The sequence below is a fragment of the Cucurbitaria berberidis genome, assembly GCF_010015615.1.
Source record: "Cucurbitaria berberidis CBS 394.84 unplaced genomic scaffold K460scaffold_2, whole genome shotgun sequence".
NCBI lineage: Eukaryota > Fungi > Ascomycota > Dothideomycetes > Pleosporales > Cucurbitariaceae > Cucurbitaria > Cucurbitaria berberidis.
The window spans coordinates 5,916,390-5,937,631 of record NW_024468936.1 but is presented as its reverse complement, the minus strand read 5'-3'; the positions used below and the strand labels follow the sequence as shown (position 1 = coordinate 5,937,631).

General features: G+C 52.8%; 11 protein-coding genes across 11 annotated transcripts; 7 read left to right on the top strand and 4 right to left on the bottom strand.

The window, feature by feature from the left end:
• Positions 1–260: 260 nt before the first annotated feature.
• On the top strand, positions 261–2,343 carry K460DRAFT_375851 (WD40 repeat-like protein; the record flags this gene model as incomplete). The annotated part of the gene is made up of 3 exons (XM_040934814.1): positions 261–294; positions 347–2,066; positions 2,115–2,343. 3 exons carry the CDS (start codon positions 261–263, stop codon positions 2,341–2,343), a joined length of 1,983 nt encoding a protein of 660 aa, XP_040791711.1.
• Positions 2,344–2,665: 322 nt separating this feature from the next.
• On the top strand, positions 2,666–3,265 carry K460DRAFT_276061 (uncharacterized protein; the record flags this gene model as incomplete). Its single annotated transcript, XM_040928087.1, has 2 exons — positions 2,666–2,805; positions 2,899–3,265. 2 exons carry the CDS (start codon positions 2,666–2,668, stop codon positions 3,263–3,265), a joined length of 507 nt encoding a protein of 168 aa, XP_040791710.1.
• A 1,363-nt stretch (positions 3,266–4,628) lies between these two features.
• K460DRAFT_404389 (uncharacterized protein) lies at positions 4,629–6,593 on the top strand (the record flags this gene model as incomplete). The annotated part of the gene is made up of 4 exons (XM_040936720.1): positions 4,629–5,637; positions 5,694–5,790; positions 5,837–6,365; positions 6,417–6,593. 4 exons carry the CDS (start codon positions 4,629–4,631, stop codon positions 6,591–6,593), a joined length of 1,812 nt encoding a protein of 603 aa, XP_040791709.1.
• An 807-nt stretch (positions 6,594–7,400) lies between these two features.
• On the bottom strand, positions 7,401–8,063 carry K460DRAFT_365054 (uncharacterized protein). The gene has a single exon (XM_040933111.1). It carries the CDS (start codon positions 7,886–7,888, stop codon positions 7,457–7,459), a length of 432 nt encoding a protein of 143 aa, XP_040791708.1. The 5' UTR covers positions 7,889–8,063; the 3' UTR covers positions 7,401–7,456.
• Positions 7,508–9,948, top strand: K460DRAFT_365053 (iron reductase domain protein). The gene is made up of 4 exons (XM_040933110.1): positions 7,508–7,935; positions 8,019–8,240; positions 8,311–8,861; positions 8,932–9,948. Exons 1-4 carry the CDS (start codon positions 7,887–7,889, stop codon positions 9,517–9,519), a joined length of 1,410 nt encoding a protein of 469 aa, XP_040791707.1. The 5' UTR covers positions 7,508–7,886; the 3' UTR covers positions 9,520–9,948.
• Positions 9,801–10,874, bottom strand: K460DRAFT_404387 (carbohydrate esterase family 2 protein; the record flags this gene model as incomplete). The annotated part of the gene is made up of 1 exon (XM_040936719.1): positions 9,801–10,874. The coding sequence occupies one exon, from the start codon at positions 10,872–10,874 to the stop codon at positions 9,801–9,803; it is 1,074 nt and encodes a 357-aa protein (XP_040791706.1).
• Positions 10,875–11,598: 724 nt separating this feature from the next.
• On the top strand, positions 11,599–13,247 carry K460DRAFT_304994 (uncharacterized protein). Its single transcript, XM_040929993.1, has 2 exons — positions 11,599–11,889; positions 12,019–13,247. The coding sequence occupies exons 1-2, from the start codon at positions 11,665–11,667 to the stop codon at positions 12,916–12,918; spliced, it is 1,125 nt and encodes a 374-aa protein (XP_040791705.1). The 5' UTR covers positions 11,599–11,664; the 3' UTR covers positions 12,919–13,247.
• A 949-nt stretch (positions 13,248–14,196) lies between these two features.
• On the top strand, positions 14,197–14,549 carry K460DRAFT_277691 (histone H4; the record flags this gene model as incomplete). The annotated part of the gene is made up of 2 exons (XM_040928195.1): positions 14,197–14,332; positions 14,386–14,549. Coding segments are annotated over 2 exons (300 nt in total), but the record flags the coding sequence as incomplete, so codon positions are not given.
• Positions 14,550–14,689: 140 nt separating this feature from the next.
• K460DRAFT_375846 (Isochorismatase hydrolase) lies at positions 14,690–15,599 on the bottom strand (the record flags this gene model as incomplete). The annotated part of the gene is made up of 2 exons (XM_040934813.1): positions 14,690–14,721; positions 14,903–15,599. The coding sequence occupies 2 exons, from the start codon at positions 15,597–15,599 to the stop codon at positions 14,690–14,692; spliced, it is 729 nt and encodes a 242-aa protein (XP_040791703.1).
• Positions 15,600–16,412: 813 nt separating this feature from the next.
• On the top strand, positions 16,413–18,499 carry K460DRAFT_365048 (GABA permease). Its single transcript, XM_040933109.1, has 5 exons — positions 16,413–16,741; positions 16,791–16,983; positions 17,029–17,477; positions 17,534–18,022; positions 18,072–18,499. Exons 1-5 carry the CDS (start codon positions 16,645–16,647, stop codon positions 18,368–18,370), a joined length of 1,527 nt encoding a protein of 508 aa, XP_040791702.1. The 5' UTR covers positions 16,413–16,644; the 3' UTR covers positions 18,371–18,499.
• Positions 18,500–18,607: 108 nt separating this feature from the next.
• Positions 18,608–20,887, bottom strand: K460DRAFT_365045 (DNA/RNA polymerase). The gene has a single exon (XM_040933108.1). It carries the CDS (start codon positions 20,804–20,806, stop codon positions 18,638–18,640), a length of 2,169 nt encoding a protein of 722 aa, XP_040791701.1. The 5' UTR covers positions 20,807–20,887; the 3' UTR covers positions 18,608–18,637.
• Between the last annotated feature and the right edge of the window lie 355 nt (positions 20,888–21,242).

Sequence of the window (21,242 nt, the reverse complement as noted above, 5' to 3'; positions counted from 1 at the left end):
CGCACTCCCTCATTTCCGTATATGACTTTCCAATTCAACTGAGTGCTTGAAGCATAAAAGGGGAGATTAGAGGTCGTTCTGGTGTTCTTCGCTTATCCAGTGGCTCCCGGAAGGGATGACGCGCAGCCGAGCCTCATCCGTAGTCGTCACGCCTAACCGCGACTTCGTAGCATAGCCTATACCTTGTGAACATGTCGAAGACTATCCTTTAATTTCCTCGGACTCTATTCCGTATGTGCCACTAGACTTATGGGAGCAGCATGAACGAAGAGGACGACTACGAGAATGGGGCCAGTCAGTAATCGCTCCCATTGTGAGCAGATCCCATACTAACCGCGCCGCGCAGGCTCCGCCGAGGAGGAAGACGAGGCAGAGGAAGCCGATGCTATGGAAGTAGATGAGGAGGAAGAGGGCGACGATGCAGACGAAGGTGACAATGACGATGACGACGCAGAAGGGGACAACGACGACGAGGACCAGGATCAGGATCAGGATCAGGACGAAGCGGACAGTCCCTCGCAACGGCCACGAAATAATCTCCCCAACGGCGGGACGCCTGGCCCTGCAGACGCAAACCCCGCCGTCATTCTCACATCTCCAAGCCCTCGAGCGGCAGCGTCTGGTGTCTTGGGCAATCTGCCCTTCCGCCCAAGCGTGCGCCAAGAGGCCTTGAATGCGCCCGTCTACGATATTATACCCACGATAGCCGCTCCACACAGCACGTCAATCAATTCGATTACATCCACGCCGGACATGCGATGGGTATTTAGCGGAGGCGCAGATGGATACATAAGGAAGTTCAACTGGGTAGACACTGCCAATGGGAAGCTTGCTCTCACGGTGGCGCAAAGACACCCTTTTGTCGATTCAGTTACGAAGGCAGGCGTCCTTCTCTCTTACTGGGAGAATGAAGACAGCTCGGGTATGTCGGAGAATTTGTCTCCAGTATACTCGCTCGCTGTCCACCATCAGGCGCTGTGGCTACTATCGGGACTAGATTCTGGAGGTATCAATCTACAGTCGGTGCGCCATGAGGAAGGGAAGCGAATACACACCTTGCGAAATCATACCTCGGCTGTGTCAGTCTTGACACTGTCGCAGGACGAGACATCCGTATTGAGCGGCAGTTGGGACAAGACGATCAATGACTGGGATCTCAACACTGGTCAGGTGAAGAGAAAGTTTGAAACAAGTGGTAGCCAGATCTCCGCTATCGAGCAACGACCACTGTCGACTCTGCCCATTCCTCAGGATACACAAACCCTACCCTCGTCCAACGGGACTTTCTCTTCCAACAATGCAGCTCGACCACGGGCTAATGGCAATCTTGCGAACGGTGTCGACTTAACTACACGGCCTGCGCAAGTAAAAGAAGATAGCAACGAGGACGCGCCGGGTTCACCAGACGATTCGTTGTTTGGCGACAAAGACTCCCTGTTTGGTGATGCACAAGAGAACAATCCATCGTCGGCTCTCCCTTCATTTGGGGATGACGATGACGAGTTCTCAAGAGCAATCGCAAATGGCATTCAGCAAGCGGATGAGGACGCAAATGGCGACCTTGATATGATGGACATGGGCGGCCCAGTGCAGGCTCCACAGGAGCAGGCGGGCGAAACCCTAAAAGAGCCTCCTGCAGCTGCACAGGCACAAACTTTAGCCAACGGGACGACAGACTCACAGTCGAGTGGTACTGTCAATGGTCTGCCACATGCAGAGGAAATCGGCCCTGTTATGAACAGTTCGGCAGAGCAAACTGAGCAACCTGCGTCTTCCGAAACAACATTTGTGGATGCTTCCATCGATGGCACACTACGGATCTGGGATCGCCGACAACCAAACCCAGTTGCACGCATTACGCCGTCGCGTAACACACCACCTTGGTGTATGAATGCGTGCTGGTCACCGGACGGCAACTTTATATACGCCGGTAGGAGAAACGGTACGGTGGACGAGTACAGCTTACACAAAGGCCTAAGGGAACCGAGGAGAACCTTTAGATTTCCGAGCGTTAGTGGAGCAGTGAGTGCAGTGCGGACCATGCCAAACGGCAAGCATCTTATATGGTATGTCCTCCCGTCTCCCCAAGGGTTTCAACACACTAATCGATCTAGCGCGTCTTACGACATTCTTCGACTTTACGATCTAACTCAGCAAGATCCAGGCGCTAAAGGCGGTGCGGCTGTGCCATTTTTAATCGTACCAGGTCACCGTACTGGCGTTATTTCGCAGTTGTACCTGGACCCTGCCTGCAATTTTATGATTTCTACAGGCGGGACCAGAGGCTGGGAAGGAGCCTCAACGGAGGTGTTACTTGGTTATGAGATCGGTATTGGATCATAATACTATACTACTATACCCTGGATCGCGGCGTTGGTGGGCATTGCTGGCTTGGTATGGAGTTTGGCCATAAGGCATTAGTTTTTGAATTAGGGTGATCTGTCCCGTCACGTATGTACATGAGATATGATAAGTTATCGAATTGGGCTTTTGATACTGTCTATTCTTGCATTGGATCCTCTCAAATAATGTGATTGGCGGAAGCAGCACGCGTGTTGGGATGACGTCGATCGGGCTACGCGACGGGTCAGGTAGCTGCTCTGTGTTCTTGTTTACACGTCGATGCACTCCCGACCAACAAGACTCCCCATTGTAAATAACTAAGATGCCTCGCCTGGATGAACATACCGAGGAGATTCTACGAGACGCCGAGCAGGGCGTGCGCAAAAAGACAACAACAGCATGGGACAGCTTCAGCAACTTCGCGCTGCGCGACAACGTGCTTGAAATAGCCGTAGGCCTCATGTCAGTCACTCTCCCTTCAACCCTCTCAGTATACTGATGGACTCTGTACAGCCTCGCAGCCGCCTTCACAGCGTGCGCAAACTCGCTCGTCAGCGACATTATCCTCCCCATCATCTCGCTCCTGCCGTTCCTCGCCCGCAACCTCGACGAGAAGTTTGCCATCCTCAAACACGGTCCTACATACAACGGCACCATATCCAACGGGTACAATACCATTGAACAAGCCTTGTCAGACGGCGCGGTCGTGTTCGCGTATGGCAGCTTTCTGGACAAGGTTGTGCGGTTCATTGCGATTGCGCTGGCGCTTTGGGTCATTGCGTTGGGGTATAGTAGGGGTAGTGGGGATAATATTGTGAAGAAGCAGGTCAAGTGCAAGTTTTGCAGGAAATATATTAGTGAGAAGGCGAAGCGGTGTGTGAATTGTACGAGTTGGCTTGATGGGAGGGAGGAGAGGGGGTGAGAGGAATGGTAGATTGCGATGTGTATAGCGGAGGTGTGAGATGCATAGTATACATTTTGGGCGTTGGAGTTGTCGAGTATCTTTGTACACACTCAGAATTCTATGTATGTCGGATCCTCCCAGACCCCTCGAGGGGTATATTGATAGCAAGGGCATTCCCCTTCAACTCAAATCGAAGCCCGTATATCTCTTGCGTGAGGTGAATATGCACGTCTGTAGAACTAGCGCAAAGTCCAACATGCTGTCGGTTGATAGCCAGTCATTATTGGGAAATCAACAAGGCAGCATGTCCCGATTGGATGTCTCGACGGCATTGTTCGGATTGACGTCATCTTGCAGACGACGGAGAAATGGCCAGGGCGAGAAGCCTGAACGAGGGCAAGTCACAAGGCTTGGTGCTGGGCAGGAAGAAAGAAGGAAGTCTTTGTTGATTTAATTATCAGTACAGAGTATTAGATGGTGGCAAAGTCAATGTAATATGTATGGTACACGAACGGGTCGCCTCGCACTTCCCGCGACACGTTGTTGGGTAGGATCCGCAAAGGCGCAAAAACTGAGGAGACGGGAGAGCTACACTTCTTGGGCAAACCAGACTCCGTTTCAGGTCAAAATGCCCGAGATGAATCCATGGATTAGGCTTTCGAGGAGGCTGGCGTAGCGTCGGGTAGCTGGTCGCTGTGGTATAGTGCCTGACGCCCTGCAGCAGTCAATCTCTAGCTGGATGGTACTGTGTGGCTCTCATCATATACCAGACCCCAAGGCTAGCTACATGCTCTGAAATGCTCGAGTCCAAGGTCGCTTCTTGAATAAATCCTGTTCGACGGTGCTTGATGCGGCGGATGACAGATTGGGACACACACTGACAGACAGCCGTACCGCTCTGCACTTGACCGGTCGTCGGGGCAGGCCGCGAAGCAGTTGCTGGTGCGAGCCGGGGACGGAGGTTGCAGCAGGCTGAGAGCAGCAATTGGGCGAATGAAGGCTGGTGATCATGCTGGCAGTTGTGGTGTGCTAAGCCGTTCATCACACTACGTCATGGGTCGCAGCCCGCGAGTGCGACAGGCATTGAGGCATGCCCAACCAAGGTCCTGACTGACAACCCCACCACACACACACACCGGGGGAGTCAACAGGGCGGGCCCTCTCTCGATAACGTCAGGCCACGGCGCCGTCTGTCCTTCTTCTACCCGGATTATTATCCTTTTCTTCTCCTACTCTACTCTCCTGCTCGTGCTCACAACAAATACATTACGCCGCCCCCCTCCCTCTACTGCGGCCGATCCTCTCCCCCTCCAACCCCCCCTCGTTGCCCCGCCGTTGCTTGTGCCTCACCCACCCTGTCGCTTACCGGCCACTGGCAACCATGTCGCGACGCTACCCGACTGCAGAGCTCTACGAGGAGCGTGAGCGCGACTTCTATCGCAATGGCAACCGCAGTGAGCGTAACTACGACGAGCTTGATGTCGAGCTCCGTCGAGGCAGTGACCCCCGCCGCAGTGCCCCCGACTTCTTCCATGATGACTACAGCCGCCCAACTGCGGGCCAAATGGTTGTTCGCTCGCGAGAGGATGAGTTCGCCAGAGGACCCCGCAGCGCACACACGTTCGACGACACCCGCTCCGTGCGCAGCGCCCGCCCTCCTCCCCCTCCATCTAGTGTGCGAGAGGTGGAGCGAGACGACATCACCATACGTCGTAGCGACGGTCCTGTAGGCCGCCGTCCGCGCGAGGTCGACGCGGATGAAACGGACATCACCATCAGGCGCCGCGAGCAGTCCAGGCCCAGACAGCCCGAGTTTCGAGAAGTCGAGCGAGACGACATCGTCTTCCGCCGTGGTGACGGGCCCCCTGCTGGCCGCCCAGCGCCAGCCACTGAGCGCGATGATGTACGCTTCCGAGGCCGAGGCGGAGCCGACGGCATCGACATCCGGGCCTCCCATAGCGAGGTCAGTCGCAACGGCCGCGATGTCTCGGCTGAGAGGGGCTCTATCCGTTTCCAAGAGCGAGATGGTAACTTTGAGCTGCGCGCAAACCGCCGAGAATTCAGTCGTGAAGGCAGGGACTCTAGCAGAGAAAGAAGCTCCTTGACGATTAGGGGCCGAGACAGGAGCCTTCCAGCCCCATCACGCTCACGAGGCGATCTGGTTGCGCGCGAGCGAGAAGAATTCGTCATCCGCCGTCCTCGCGATGCCTCACCACCCTCCAACTCTCGTGAGGTCATCCGAGACGAGATCATTATTAGGCGTAAAGAAGAGCGGGCGCCGTCACCATCTCCTTCTCCGCCTCCCCCGCCGCCAGCTCCTGCACCCGAGCCAGAGATTCGCCCGCCCATCATCCAGGAGATTATTACCCATCACCGACATATCGACCATGGTCAGTCGGCAATGCAACCCTAAGCAACAAAGTGTTCGATACTAATAACTTTACAGGAGTCATCAGGGTCCGTACTCCATCACCACCTCCGCCACCAGCGCCTCCATCTCCGCCTCGTAATGAGACGCTTGAGATTGAGATCAATCGAAGAGAGTAAGTAGAGCATTTGCCTCATCATACTTGCCTAACAAGCATCCAGGAGCCGTAGCCGAGGACGCGGGAGGGGAGACTTTGAGGAGCTTGACATTGATATCAACCTCAACCGTGACAGGGGCGGCGAGCTTGAGGTACGTCAGCGTGAGCGATCATTTAGTCCACCCAGGCGGAGTCATACTGCGCCTGTGTATGACTCTGAATTTGATCTTGAAGCCGAATACTACAACCGCAAAGCACTTGAGCGTGGTTACCCTGGCGAGGCGTGGAATGGAGCTACCAAAGATTGGTCTATTATCGACGTTCCCCCAGGGACCAACCGCGTGCGCATGGATGGTATTGGCGGTGGGGCTCAAGAGATTACCTGGCAGCGTTATAATGGCGTTCGACGATCGAAGTTTATCAGCGGTGAGGATGAACGTGCCACTGACTTAAGCAACCAGATCAAGCAAAAGAAGAAAGATATGTGGACGGAGATCACCAAAGATCTGGTGATCAGGGAAGCCATCGACTCTATGGGCTATTCCTGCGAGGAGACGGATGACTTCTTCTACGTGATGGAGTATCTACGATATGTAAGTCCACTACCTCGGTCCGGGCAAGGGATCCTGCTGATGCGCGAACAGGAGGACGTTCTGCACCTTGTTGAGATTTCAGACGACATCCGCCGCAAACGCAAGAGCCGCATCCGTGAGATTGAGATTGAGCGCAAATCTATTCACGATTCCCGCCCGCCAGGCTACGATGAGCGCTTCTACGAGCACGAGGTCTCCTTTGACAGCCGTCGCAGCCGGTACCGCTAGATCCGGGGACATTTGATGACCACCCTCGAGAGGTTCCACCAATACGCTAGCCCCAAGGGACTCGAGGTTCTAGCAACGGGTCTCAGATTGATCATCTCATATCTGGCATAGGCGGGTCCGTCTGTCTCGGCGAGCGGACTGTTCACTTGGACCAGCACTCAGCGAATGTCTCTGGACGTCAAACAACCCCAAGCGCCCTGTCTCTTCGTGCGTTTGTCGGGAAAGGTCTCGATATGATACCGAATGGGTGGTTCGCTATGAGCTCATGGTTTGCGACGAGGACACGGCCAACGTTTGGTACGCTGCATGCCCTTATGACTTAATGACTATGACTAGCATAACCGGAGCGAGCAAGAAGTGGCGTGCATTTTATTGTCTCCTTTGTCTCTTTCTCAGGTTCGATGTTTTTCGGGTTCTCAATTAGGACTGGCTCACAGACCGGGTGAAGGGGCCTGCACTGAGGACTCGCGATGGGAGGTACATAGTTTTCTTTTCAGCGGATGCATTTCTTTTTGCGTAGACCTGTTAACTGGACTTGATCACGAATAGTAACACTCAATAAGTTAACGTTGCCGATTTGGCAATGGCAGTGCATGCAGGTTCCCAAAGCAGGCAGCAATCAAAAGCAAGCAAGGGCAACCCTCCCCGATCAGACCAAGAGTTCAGTGGTTGCGATAATTACCCCGCCGCCCTTTTGCCCCACTGACAATCTTCCCCCAGCAATATGCTTACAATGTCGACGAGGCTGACTGCTGCAGCTGCATCTATCGACCCTTTTACCTCTTGCGCCTGCTAAAAATAAGCAGCATCCCATCCCAGGGCCCCGCTAATCCGCATGAACAGCGCTAAAGCGCATCTTTATATTATAATAGTTGGCACGTCTGTGGTTGGCGCCTCGTTACGCATTGTGAAACCCCTGACTGACGATTAAGCGCCCACCTTTTGCGGTACACGAGTTGAGCAGGCGTGCTTATTGGTAGGATGCACACATGTGTTGCTGCCGTGAGACATGCAAGGCCGAAACGAACAGTCGTCTGCTCGGAAGCGCTGGCTGGTTCATCTACGGCGACTGGGTTGGGGCTTGTTTCATGCTGAAGTGAGGGTTGTGTGTTGGCGGTGATGTGGTGCAGGTAGGTATAAGGTGTGGATAGCGCCGCAGGACGCTGTGGTAAAGCTGTGGTACTGTCGTTGACGTGTTGCTGTTGTTTTGTTGTTGTTCTTGTTACTCCTGCTGTTCCTGTTCTTGCCTCTTTCTCTGCTCGATTACTGAAGTTTGGCACGCGCTGCGTCGTCATGTTGAGTCTGCGCGCACGCTTTGGCGCCCTGGCTGCGCTGGTAGCTTGTAAGTCTTCACCACGCTGTAATCTCACATCATTTTTTTAGGCCAGCTGTATTCTAGAGTTTCTTTCTAATATCTGCTTGTAGTCTTCCCAGTGCTCATCGCGGCCCAAAACACTAATGCTACAGCCGCATCGACGTTCTTTCTCTCCGAAACAGAAACCCAATTCTCAGTCAACATCGCAAACGATTCAAGTGATGTTTTCATATACTTCACCAGCCCAGCATACTCTTGGGTTGGTGTGGGCTTTGGAGCGAAGATGGAGAATAGCTTGATGTTTATCATGTATCCAGACGCTGATGGTAACAGTACGTACAAAACGCTCAGCAGCCTCCTCACAAACTTAATAAGACGAATACAACTGCTAATACCTTCCAGACGTAACAATTTCCCCACGTCTCGGCTCCAAAGCCTCCGAACCAACCTTTTCGCCAAACGTTGCGGTCGAAATACTCCCTGGCACCCAGATCAACGACTCGATGCTCATCCTGCACGCGCGTTGCCGCAACTGCCGCGTCTGGCCCAATGGCTTCCTCGACACCAAAACCGATGCTCACCCTATGATCTACGCTTTCGGTCATGGAAACAGATTGTACTCCGATTCCCCGTCCGCAGGCCTCAAGCGGCACATTCGCTACGGCCACTTTACCATGGATATGGTAGCCGCGACGGGCGAGGGCCGAGTACCGAGTAAAAGTGCAGTGAGTGGTGTGCGGATTGGAGGGGAAATGGTGCGGGACCATGATCGAGCGAATCTTGCGCATGCGATTGTCGGGTGTCTGGCCCTATTTCTCATATGGCCACTGAACGTCATCTTTGCTGGATTCTTCAAAAACATCAAGATTCACATTGGCGTGTCGGTCGTGGTCATGGCGTTCCTGCTCGTTGCGTACGCGCTGGGGGGTGTTACGAGTGCGCAGTACAACCGCGTAAGTTTTCCCATCTATCATCTCCTGTCTGAGATGTTTTGGCGCAGCCTTGCTAATCATGGTGGGATAGTCCAAATCATTCAACTCGCCCCACCAGATCACGGCTTTCATTTCCCTTCTCCCCATCCTGCTCATCAGCATTCTCCCCCTCCCTTCAGTCTCAAAACTCCACGCCAAAATCCCGAGTCTCCACACCCCACTCACATCCGTCACTTTCGTCCTCCTCGTCCTAACCGGCGGACTGGGTCTCCATCTCTCTTCTCAAGCGCGCCCCGTCATCCTAGGCTACACCGCCGTAGCCCTCATGGTCTTCGTCTTCAACACCGTTCTTCAAACCTGCATACGGCGGCGCGGCTCCGCTCATGCGCGGGCAGCAAACCGGAAAACACCAGGCGAAACTGACGACGATCGAGATCTCATGTTGGGCAAAATGGTAGAGAGCCGGAGTACTAGCTCGACGAGTCTGGGGGCAGGAGGAGCACCGCCTGCTTATGGTGCACCGTACTATGGGCGTGGTGAGAATAGGGAATTTGGCGCAGATGGCCAGCAGCAGAGGAGTCCGGGTCGGGTTAATGGCTACGGAGGAGGGACCATGCCTGGGCCGCAGTACTTGCTCAATATGCATCCTGGTGTTCCGGTGCAGGTTAGTCGGATGTGATATGGGAAAAGAATGCCGGGAGAGAGATCTTGATATGTTGTATGACTAGCACGTGGTGTTACTGGCGTTGGGCATCTCATTTATCTTTTTGAGATGGATGTTACCTATTGGTTCTTTGGGGTTCGTTTGGCGTTGGATTGCGAGATACCAGGTCTGTAAGCGTGCCATTTTTGTGGCACTTTGTGTAGTGCGAATGAACTGAGCCACAATTGTTTTTGAGGATAATAAAGTGAACTGTATATATTTATACGGCATTCGACCGAACACTCTATGTTGCAACTTCACCACCCTAGTGCTGTACGGATAGCTGCAGTCAGCACCACAGCCTCAGCAGCATGCGTTGTAGGAGTAGGATGATAATCGCAGCCAACATCCGCTCCTTGCGAAGGCCAGTCAATAAAATGCAGACGCGTGCCATTAAGTTGCGTAACCGCATCTTTGAGGGCGTTGGTCTGGGTAGTTTTCTGCGCGTCCGCCGCCGAAGGGTACCCATCATTGAGCATTGGGGAATTCAGGAGGAAGAAGGTAGCATTGTGGTAGTGTGTTTCGATGCTACGAACGAACTGCACCATGGCAGTGGTGTATGTTCGCGGGTCAAGTTTCGGGCGCAGAGCGTATGTAGATCCGTTTGCTCCAGTGCCCAGGTAGCCGAAGTCGTTGGTGCCTAGATTGATGACTACGGCATCCGGTGTCCAGGTCGAGGGGAAGGTGTAGCTGCCGTTGGCGTCGTTGGCGCCCCAGCGACTGTACAGGGTGGGCATGATAGGGCTGTCGTCGGGGGACGCGGAGACATAGTTGCGTATTATGCCTCTGCCGCTCCAGGCGACGATGCTATAGTCAGCCTTGAGCGACGTGGCTGCGAGGACGCCATAGGTCTTCGTGACGTCTTCCAGAGCCGCTGTGTTGGTACACGGTATTTTGCCGCCAATTCCGTATCCTACGGTGATAGAGTCGCCGATGACTTCGATTTTGCGCTCTGGGAGAGGAATGTCTGGGCCGAAAACACCATCGGTGGTGATGTCGCCAATAAAGATGGAGCCAAAGCCAGCCTCGGAGCGTTTACGGAACACAACGCTGTGGTTTCCTAGAGTCAAACCGGCTGGTGTTGAGATGGAGATGCCCGCAACATTCGAGATGACCGTTGGCTCGCCGTCATCAACAATCAACTCGGCACTATTGTTGCCTCTCACAGACGCCAGGCCAATGGATGCTGATGTCCCCGAGAAGGTGAATGACACACCAGTGCCAGACCAAGTCAACTCCTTGGTTGCCGAGTTGACGCGACCTAGATAGCGAACACCTTGGACACGCACGAAGGTCCCCAGCAAAGAAACGAGGCGAATGAAGGATATCATTTTAAACGTGAATATGACTCCAGAAGAATTTGAAGGGCACATCCATTTTTCAACTGGTACATGTCGACGAGCGTGGACTGGAAAGTCTCTTGCGGATAAATACAAACGCACTAGGAAGAGATCTGTAGATTAGTTTACTATTAATGCATTTCATCTATCGCCATCTTTCCAGTTTTCGACACGGATAGTAGTAGCCGCCCTAACAGGCTAACGGACGCAAATATCGTTACCAGTGGGACTCGTTGCCACGACCAAAATGTCCAGGGGCTAGTATTACGCCCCGTTAAGTGTCGAGTGTACACATGTCATCCAGCGGCAGTTGCACCCGCTTTTGGGGGTTGTTATGCCAGGTCCCGCTATATTAGCCCTTGGAGGCGCGACCAGTAATTCCCGAGAGGGGCAGTGTTTCTCGAACGTCGCGCGTGCGTACGGACTGTTTCGCTGTCTTCGTCTTGCTCAGGGGCTTCGCCGTGATCCCGCGAGAAGTTTGACGAGAAAGCTCTAAGGTTGCTCAAGGGAAAAGAATTAGCACGGAGCACTCCTTTCGCAAATGGTTATTGAATAATTATTTCGGTGACGCGTAGTAGCTAGTCACTAATGTGCTCCGTCGTGTGTTTCATTGCGTGCGACATTGATAGCTAATAGTTCGATAACGTGTTCGTCACGTGCTAGATGACGCGGCTGTGATGCCCCAGGCCCAGCACTGCCTTCCCTTTGTCCTGGACCTCCTCGCGCTTCGTTTCTACAACATCTCTTGACCTTTTAACCACTTGTTCCGATAACGCACCTCATGATGCCTCCTAGCAAGCTGGGCGTCTTTGCGAACCTGGCGCTGGCCGCCAGCGCCGTGCTCATTCCTCCTATGATGACTTCCGACCTCGGGGACGACAATGCGCTGGAGACGCTTGCGATCAACCCATCTAAGCGATCAGTCACTCTCGAGTGCCCTGGATGCGCTTTTGCGACGCAGGAAGGCGATGCGCTGAAGTGGAAGTCGGACGTAGGAAACGCCTTTGTAAGTACCTCGAGGATCCCCGCAGCCTTATCGCGACATGGTGGGGAAGCGGACGACGGGCTCAGTAGACCCGTCTGGATTTGGTGTCTGCGGATAGAAGTTCTCAAGAACCCTGACTGACCTCTATAGCTCCTCGACTTTGGAGTAGGCACTCTCGAACATTCACTCAATATCGACGGTGTTCAGCTATACCCTCCCTCCTTCAGCTACTTCACAAAACCCTTCCATGTTACCCAGGTCGATCCTAACTCCGAAGACGGCCTACGCCTCCGCGTTACGGGATACCACTTCCGCTACAATGGCGCCGAGACCGTGTCTGAAGCGGGAACTGAGCTGCTTCCTATGACATTCCAAATCACATCTGTCGAGGGCACCGCTGTCCATCCTCCGGAGCTCACCATCAACTTGCTCAAAGACTCTCAAGGCCGTCTTATGATCGCATCGTTCGAGGCCGCACAGGCTACTGATGCTAGTCCGGTTGACCAGAAGAAGGAGTGCAAGGAATGGCCACTGTTATGCAAGTGGAAGAGCATCGTAGCGGACAGGGTCGACAAATTGAAGAAGATGGGCAAGGGTTGCCACAAGCGACCACACGGACATGGTCATCCCAACCCGATGGAGGACGAGTCGATCGAGGGCAAGCCTCCGCACCGCTTCCATCCTGGTAACCCTCATCACCGCCCCCATCATCGTCCTCACCATATGGGCCACCACGGACACGGCCACAACGGTCAACGCTTCCATATGTTCATCCGCCGCGCTTTCTTTACTATTCTTATTCCGATTCTCATTGGTATCTTCGCCGGTACGCTCACCTACCTCATTGGTATGGCGCTAGGTTGCCTCATCGCCATTACTATGGCCAAGGTCCGAGGTCAGAGCTACCAGAGGATCGCTTTAGAGGAGGAGGCTGTGGAGGAGCCCGAGTTTCGCGACGAGAAGGTAGAGTACGCTGAGCTCCCCGCATACGACGACCCACCAGTCTATGAGGAGCCGACGGAGAAGGAAGTCAACGAGGAGACTTCGTAAATATTAAAGGCGGAAACGGGAAACTGGCAGGCGCAGTGGGTGGACTAGCTAGCTCCTCGGGACGTTTTGTTAGATGAGTAGATTGAGAGGGCACCTTCTGGCACTGTCCTATGCCTTTGTTTGATTGAATAGTATGCGAAATGAATCTTGTTGTATAATCTCAACTTTCCTTTTCTCGGAAGTGTATCAAGGAATAGTGCCGTCCCTCTCGTCTCACAGAGGACTCAAACATGTGTGAGGGAGAGGTGGCTGGCATAAAAGCTCAGGGTGGGCTTGGGGTCGTGGAAAGATAAGCTTGGGTGAGTAGGGTAAGAGCAGAGGCCGTCTTTTTGAATGCGTCTTCGCAAGACATGTCTAGCGCACGACTCTCTCATCGAAATCTGCCTTTAGAAACTCGTTCATACGTGCCAGTGAGATGTGTAGTGAGGTCTGAAGGTTAGGGCGGTGTGAAGCTATAGAAGACGCGCTACAGAGACACTCTTGGCGCGCGTTTGGCAGCATTGCGGGAGATGTGGACGTTCTGAGGCCTTGAAGCGATGTATTGAAGCTTTACGAGTATTATTAGATACTTTGTAGGGCTATTCGACCGTACTGGTGAATTCTGCAGAAGAAACAGTGGTTGGCGTTCTGGTCGTGTACTGCGCGTTCGTGTTTGATGTTCGCGGGCGCACAGACCACGGACCCTGCCAACTGCAACAGCCAGGCCGGCCCGCCCGCAAAGGACATTGACGCTCTTTCGAAGTGCTGCTTTCCAGCATGTTTGATTTTGATTTTCTGAAGGGGCAGCCTTTGATTTTCCATGATCCTGCCCGGCCCAACGCAGCTTAGCGCCCTGGTGTGATCTTAAGGCAGCCGCAGCGCCCGCCCGCCTATTTAACTCGCCTGCCCGCTTTATCTCGAGTTTCTCTTCTCTTCTTTTTCCTCCGTCTTTTCTCCACCCAAACCCACGACTACATCTGCAGCCAACGCCCAACGCGTCTACACTAAACTTCATCAACTTCCATCAACACTAACACTTTTCCAACATGACTGGACGTAAGTGCACCTTCATCTCCCCTCATTGTCACATGTCGCATCGCCTCGCGTCGTCGTCGTCGTCGTTGTCGTAGTTGCCGCTATCGCGCGATTACCGACGTCGCGCTTGGTGTTGAGCCTCAACGCGTCGCCCCACCACATCGTGCATGGCGAGAACGCCTCACCTGCACACCACGACGACCTCTTCGCTGCACTACATCTTGCTCCCTTCTCGACATGGTATGCTAACGTCGCTCTCCAGGCGGTAAAGGTGGCAAGGGTCTCGGCAAGGGCGGTGCCAAGCGCCATCGCAAGATCCTCCGTGACAACATCCAGGGCATCACCAAGCCCGCCATCCGACGTCTCGCTCGTCGTGGTGGTGTCAAGCGTATTTCTGCTAGTAAGTTACATTAACCCTAATGTCGCGCCGCAACAATTCTAACATGGCCGTAGTGATCTACGAAGAGACCCGTGGTGTCCTCAAGACCTTCCTCGAGAGCGTCATCCGTGATGCCGTCACCTATACCGAGCACGCCAAGCGCAAGACTGTCACCTCCCTCGACGTCGTCTACGCGCTCAAGCGCCAGGGCCGTACCCTCTACGGTTTCGGTGGTTAAGCAGTTCCTCTTCTCGTCACGACTCAACGTCGCCCTTGGTCGATTTGTCCACGGCTCTCGGTCAAGGATGGTCCAGTTGGTCACGACACATTGTTTATGGGTATGATTTGGCACGGCTATCGGTCTTCACGGCGTTATGTTTATGGTCTGGGACGGTTCAATGATAAGAGACCTAGAGTCTTCATTTGGCTAGTATAGTCAATGCACATATACACACATTAACGCACTGTGCTCTTGCAACGTGATATCGATCCTCTTCTGTTTTCATGTCTTTCGTCTGTTTTGCTCGTAGTACCATCGCGAGTCATACCCTTCCACGCCCTCTTTGGCATATCCATTGCTGTTAGCATTACTGCTGCTCATCCAACTCTCCACAGCCTCCTTGACAGCCTTAGCATCTCCCGTCACCCCAAACAACCCTCCTTCCACTTTCATAGCCTCCAAACTCCACTTCTTCAATTCATCACTGACACTCTCCACTCCATCTTCCACCACAAGCACATCAAACCCCCGATCACTCGCCTCTCTTACCGTACTACTAACACACGCATCCGCCGTGACCCCACAAACCACCAGATTCCGTATCCCCCTAGCTTTCAACGAGAATTCCAAATCGGTATTCGTAAACGCTCCTCGACCAGGTTTATCGATGACAGGCTCATTAGGCAAAGGCTGTAGTTCCGAAATGATATCATGGCCCCTCTCCCCTCTAATCAACAACTTGCCCAGGGGTCCCTGACTGCCTATCTGCGCTCCATTTACTGCACTTCTATGCGTCTCCCTACTGCTCACCGTCGCCATGTGCGACGCGTGTCCTTCGCGCGTGTGGTAAACTGGGAATCCCGCGCGCCGGAAGGTAGAGAGTAGGGAGACGAGGCGCGGGATGAGGGACTGGAAGCGCGCGACCGAGTAGCCTTGGGAGTCGAGATAGCCGCCAATAGAGAGGAAGTCGCGTTGCATGTCGATGATTAGGAGGGCGGATGTACTGGGGTGCAGGGACGAGTCGTGTGGCCAGGGGTAGGGGAGGGATGTGGAGATTTGGGATATCATTCTGAGGCTCGGACGATTATAAAACTCTATAAAATATTGAGAAGATGGCTAAAAAGGACGTCTGGATGATAGGAGGATATTCCCTGGAAGCAATGCTTGGAACAAAACGGTACCTGCGTTGAGTATGGTTTGGGCTAGGCGCATAACGAGGCGGTGAGAGCGTTCATCGTCAACGGAGGTGTTGGCGTGTGAAATTTCATTGCTACTAGTATCTCTTTGTCTACTTCCTTGCTAGGTGTGTTTACTGACAGCTGTTACATGGAATCGTTGACGGGTGTGAAGGAGGGAGAGAGAGAGAGAGAGAGTTGATCCAAGTACCCATGTGCGGGGTGATGAACCTTAGCACGCATATTGGCCCGAAGTCAATATAGGAAAGTGCCTAAACATTAAATTGATCTTGCATAAGCAGTATTTATAGTTGTATCTGAAACTTATCGAACTCACGAAGCTTACAAAGTAGTGTGACGTTCGTGGTACAGGGCGTGGCGGGCATGCAGTTCCTTATCTAACTAGGTAGGAACCCCAGCCATCTCCTTCCGACCTTCCGTGTCAGTTCCCTCTACATCTCCACAAATATCGATTCAAGAGCGAACGTAAGAGCATGTGTGTATGCAGGTCCACTATATGGGAAAGTCATTATCTCCGACCGCGGGATTGCCTCTTGGGTCAGCTTATAATGCACCACCCCACTTCTATTTGCCGGGTCGCTGTGTCCGATCTTGACCAATGGTGAATACACAACAAACTTCTGATAAGACATGCATGTCAGTCTGCATACTGAAGTGGTCATGACATCTATCTTCGTACCCTGAACGACTGCTGGTGCTTATTTGCTATCAGCGACCATGCAGCAGATTAGGCATTCAAAATGGTGCCTGTCATCTCCACTGCTACGAGCGATAGATCGACGAGATGATATTGATATAACTATGCAGCTTTCGTACATCACTCGATCCTTCTTCTTGAGCTTGCGAAGGCGTCAATGCTTCTGGGTCTTACATATCAGTTTTTAAATCGATTTCGCTAGGACCAGCTAGTCGTCCCAATGGCATCCGACCTGGTGTCCGACCCGGAGAAAAAAGTGATCGATGACAGTAACAGCAGTGATGATGAGGTGCTTGCACAGCTGGGATATACCCACGGTGAGCAGATTGACGTGTCTATGCGCAAAGTCTACTAATCGCACCTCAGAGCTCAAGCGTAGCTTTGGATTGCTCGGCATGATCGGATTCTCCTTTAGTATCATTACCAGCTGGACCGCACTTAGCGGCGTATTCATTATCGGCCTTGAATCTGGAGGACCGCCGGTCATGATCTGGGGCTGGGTTGCTGTCTGCTTGGTTACTTTGGCGGTTGCGTATTCTATGGCCGAGATGTGTAGCGCGTATGTATACTACCCAACATTCAGCCATCCCGCTAACTTGCAAAGATATCCGGTCGCTGGAGGACAGTATAGCTGGGTGGCAATCCTCGCGCCGACCCGCTGGGCTAGAGGACTCAGCTATCTTTGCGGATGGTTCATGCTCATCGGTATCATCTGCATGGGCGCAGTCAACAATAACGTCGCTGCAAATTTTGTGCTCGGGACAGCACAGCTCAACTACGGCTTTACCATTCAGCGCTGGCACGCTGTCTTAATCGCCTATCTCATCACGTTCATCGCTGCCGTATCCAACGCATTCTTTCCGCATATCCTGAACAAGCTCTCCAAGGCAATATTCGCCTGGAACCTTCTCTCGTTTATTGTGTGTCTGGTTACCATCCTGGCCAAGAATGATCACAAGCAATCGGCGAGCTACGTGTTCAGTGACTTCCAGAACAGCACTGGCTGGAGTGCACCGTTTGCGACATGCCTGGGCCTGCTACAAAGCGCCTTTGGTAGGTAATCCACTGGGAAAACCACAAGAATGAAGTACTGACTTAGTCCTGTTCAGGTATGTGCTGCTACGATGCACCATCGCACATGACCGAAGAGATGAAGAACGCTCGGAAGCAAGCTCCACGAGCCATCGTCATGTCAGTGTACATTGGATTCTTCACGGGATTCATTTGGCTCATCGCGCTTTGCTTCTGCATTGGTGACCTCGACTTAACTGCAGCTACGGCGACTGGAGTACCCGTCATCGAGATCATGTACCACTCAACGGGCAGTGTGGCCGGAGCATCGACATTGGCTTCAATGATCGCAGTTATTGCTCTGGTCAGCGCAAACAGTTTAATGGCCGAGGGGTCGCGAGCTGTGTATGCATTCTCTCGCGACAACGGCCTGCCTTTCTCTGGGCTGCTTAGCAAGGTTTCGTCGAGACAAGTGCCAGTCTTTGCTATCATCTTGACTGCAGTAGTTCAGATGGCGTTCAACTCCATCTATTTCGGAACCACAACAGGCTTCAACACAATTGTCACCATTGCCACGCAAGGATTTTGTAAGTCACGCATCCTAGATTGAAACACAGTCCACTGACACGCAATTAGATCTTTCCTACCTAATGCCCCTGCTATCCCGAATCCTCGCCCACTTCACCGGCAAGAAGACGCGCCTCGAAGGACCTTACTCGCTTGGCCGATGGGGCATTATCTTGAACATTATCGGCTTCTTGTATCTGGCTTTTATCTGCGTCATTGCGAATTTTCCGAGCGCGACTCCTGTGGATAGCGATAACATGAATTATACATCAGCAGCTACGGGTGCGGTGATGCTAGTCAGCCTGATTTTTTGGATTACTACAGGGCGAAGGAAGTTTACTGGGCCTGTTGATGGTGGAAACCTGTAGAGTGCTGGAAGGCAGGTTGAAGCCAGCTGCGTACTTTGAAGGGTATGGATGGTCAGCAACACCCTCCATTAAGATGGCTACATCGACATAGAATTGGAAATGTTGCATACACGCCAGCACTTGACACGGTATTCTAAGTCGTCCAACCATGGTATCACTCTCAACCTCATTCAACCATCTGACAACACAAAGAAACTACACGAAATTGAGCACCGAACAAGTCTGACAAAGAGTACAGTGGTATATAAGCTCATTATGTATTCAACATCAACTTCCCCGCCCAAAAGCCAACTTCGCCTGCCCCTTCTCCATGCCTCTCCCTCCTCCCTTCCCCGCACCACTGCCCGGCGGCCGTCCTCTCCCTTTACTCGGCTTTTGACCGACGGGAAGCGTACTCCCAGTCTGTGCAGCGAGAGCCGGTGGATTTCTCTCCTCCTGCCGCATTTCCTTTGATAGGTCGAGAGCAAAGTGGTAATCGTCATGTTCAGCCTTCTCATTGGGCGGCAAGCGGAGATTACATTGTGCGCAGAAGTATGTGTCGAGAGTTTTTTGGTGTGAGGGGGGCTCTTGGCGTGATATTGGCGTATGAGATATGTCTGGATCATGCTGGTGGGATGGTGGTGAGTGGGTAGTGAGTTGCGGTTGCGCTGAGGGCGGTGTGTTGGGTCCGTGGAGGTCGTTGTTCGAGTCGTGACGATCTGAAATGGGCGTAGAAGGTCTTGCGTCATTATCGTCATTGGTATCTTGGAATGGATCTTCCTCTTCGTGCTCAATAAGATCATCTTCCGTTTCTTCTCGTGTCGACTCGCTATGTGCTGTCCTCAGCACCGCCCTTGCAGCATCAAAGTCCTTTTTTTTGTCATCGCGTGGACCGAAGAAGTTCGCAATGTTTCCTTTCGTTCTTCTTCTTTTTGCAGGTGGTTCACCGCCGCTCGCTGATCGGCCTGTAGACATCATGGCTTTGGCTTCTTCGCCTCGCACGAGGAATCCACCGATACCTTTGTTGTTCGTAATGCCGTCTTCGAAACCGCCTACACTGAGGGATAGATTGGAGCAAGGCCAGGCCCGCCCATTGACTACTACTTGTGCAAGGAGATTCTTCGCCAGATCGAACAAGATAGCCTCGGAGAGCGGTCTGCCCTGAGGTATAGGCGCTTGGCGGCTCCTTGTCTGCGTACCTTGCCGGTGGTGCAGGTTAATCGTCTTTGGCCTCCTCTTATTCTCCAACACGCCCTCCTCAACGCATCTCGAGAAGATATCAGCGGCAAAGATTCGCAGCCACCTAACGCCTTGCTCGAACGAGTTGATGGTAGGCCGGAAAGACTTCGCTGAGAGCATGCTCTTGATCTGCGTTCGGGGATTCACCTCGCTATGGTCCTCACCACGTATAGTTGAAAACAGCCAGCTCCCAGTATCGTCACCCAACTTCTTCAGCTGATCCAACGGCTGTTCCACGAGGTCCTTCACCTTGTCTGTACCAAACATGGCAACCACCTCGTCGCCCAATTTCCCGCCTAGCATCCTGATTTTTGTGAATTTCATATCCGAAAGAAAGTGCTTAATCGCCCTATTGCGGATCACAGTCTGCTGATTCGGCTTCTTATATGCTGAACCCAGCTTGGACAGCATTTTGTTCCTCGCCACACCTCCCGAGCACGTGTATCCAAGTGTTTCCTTGATATGCTTCCTTACGTCCCGCACAATCTCCGAGGCAATGACCATGCATACATCATCCCAGTCTGGATCCCTATCTTCTCCGTTCTCTTCGCCAGTCTCAACGAGCGCATCAGCAGCCCAATCCAGCACCGTCGTCGGAACTTTCGGCAGGTACTCCGTCGGGTCATCGTACGGTATGGGCCCATCTAGCTCAGGATACCTCTGCAGGAGAATGGTATGCACCTGGGCGCTCAAATCCAGGAACACCTCATCAATCCCTGCCTTCTCCACACGCTGCTCTTTCTCCGGCAGCGCTTCTTTTATGCATTTCAAGATCTTCCGGCTCTCCATTCGATATGGATCCAAGCTTACTTTATGCGTCGCCATGTCCTTGAACGAATTCTCATGATATGCCCATGTCTCGTCGCCTTCCTTCCACGTCGCGACGTGTTGCAGAATAAGATCTGGACATTGCTTCAGAGCTTCAGTAGCTGTGACATGCCGGCTAAGCCCAAACGCGCGTGCAGGATAGTTGATCGCTATAAGGCCCTGCCATTGTTGGACTGCGAGGGGCTTTGATGGGTCGATGCCGCGGCGGACTGTCTCGCATTGCGCGTAAAAGGCATCAAGGTCGACGTGTGCGATTACGCGGAGAGGTGTTTGCGGGCTGTAGGACTTCAGCTGGTGAAGCTGTTTGTAGGTAAACTTCGACTTGGGGATGCGGCGCGGGGAGGTGATGGAGAACGGAGAGGAGGCGAAATTCGGCGCCGGCGAGGACATACTGCGTCTCAGGCCATACTGAGGCAGGAATAAGCTTTTCAATGAAGTGTAGGTTTTCGTTTGTATCGTTGTGACGGTATGATGCTGGAGTTGGGATAGTACGGGGAGCATCAAGCGCGAGGCGCGTGTTCCCGCGATCCCGTGCATGCGCGTCATTCATCGTACAAGATCGCACTAGCCGCATCGAGTGCGATCAGATTTGCCCAGCACTTCTGCATCGTGTATTGACGCTTTCACTGGTGCACCAAGCCCAAACAATTTATCTCCGCCATCAACTCTGACGATACGCTCCTCAATCTGGTATCTTTTTCGCAGGATTGAAGGAACATATAGAGGGCAGTTTGGTCCAATCGAGGACACAATAACATCATGTTGAAGAAAAATCTACTTGAAACAGGCAATAAGAATGTATGAGAGAAATAAGCATGGGATGAGA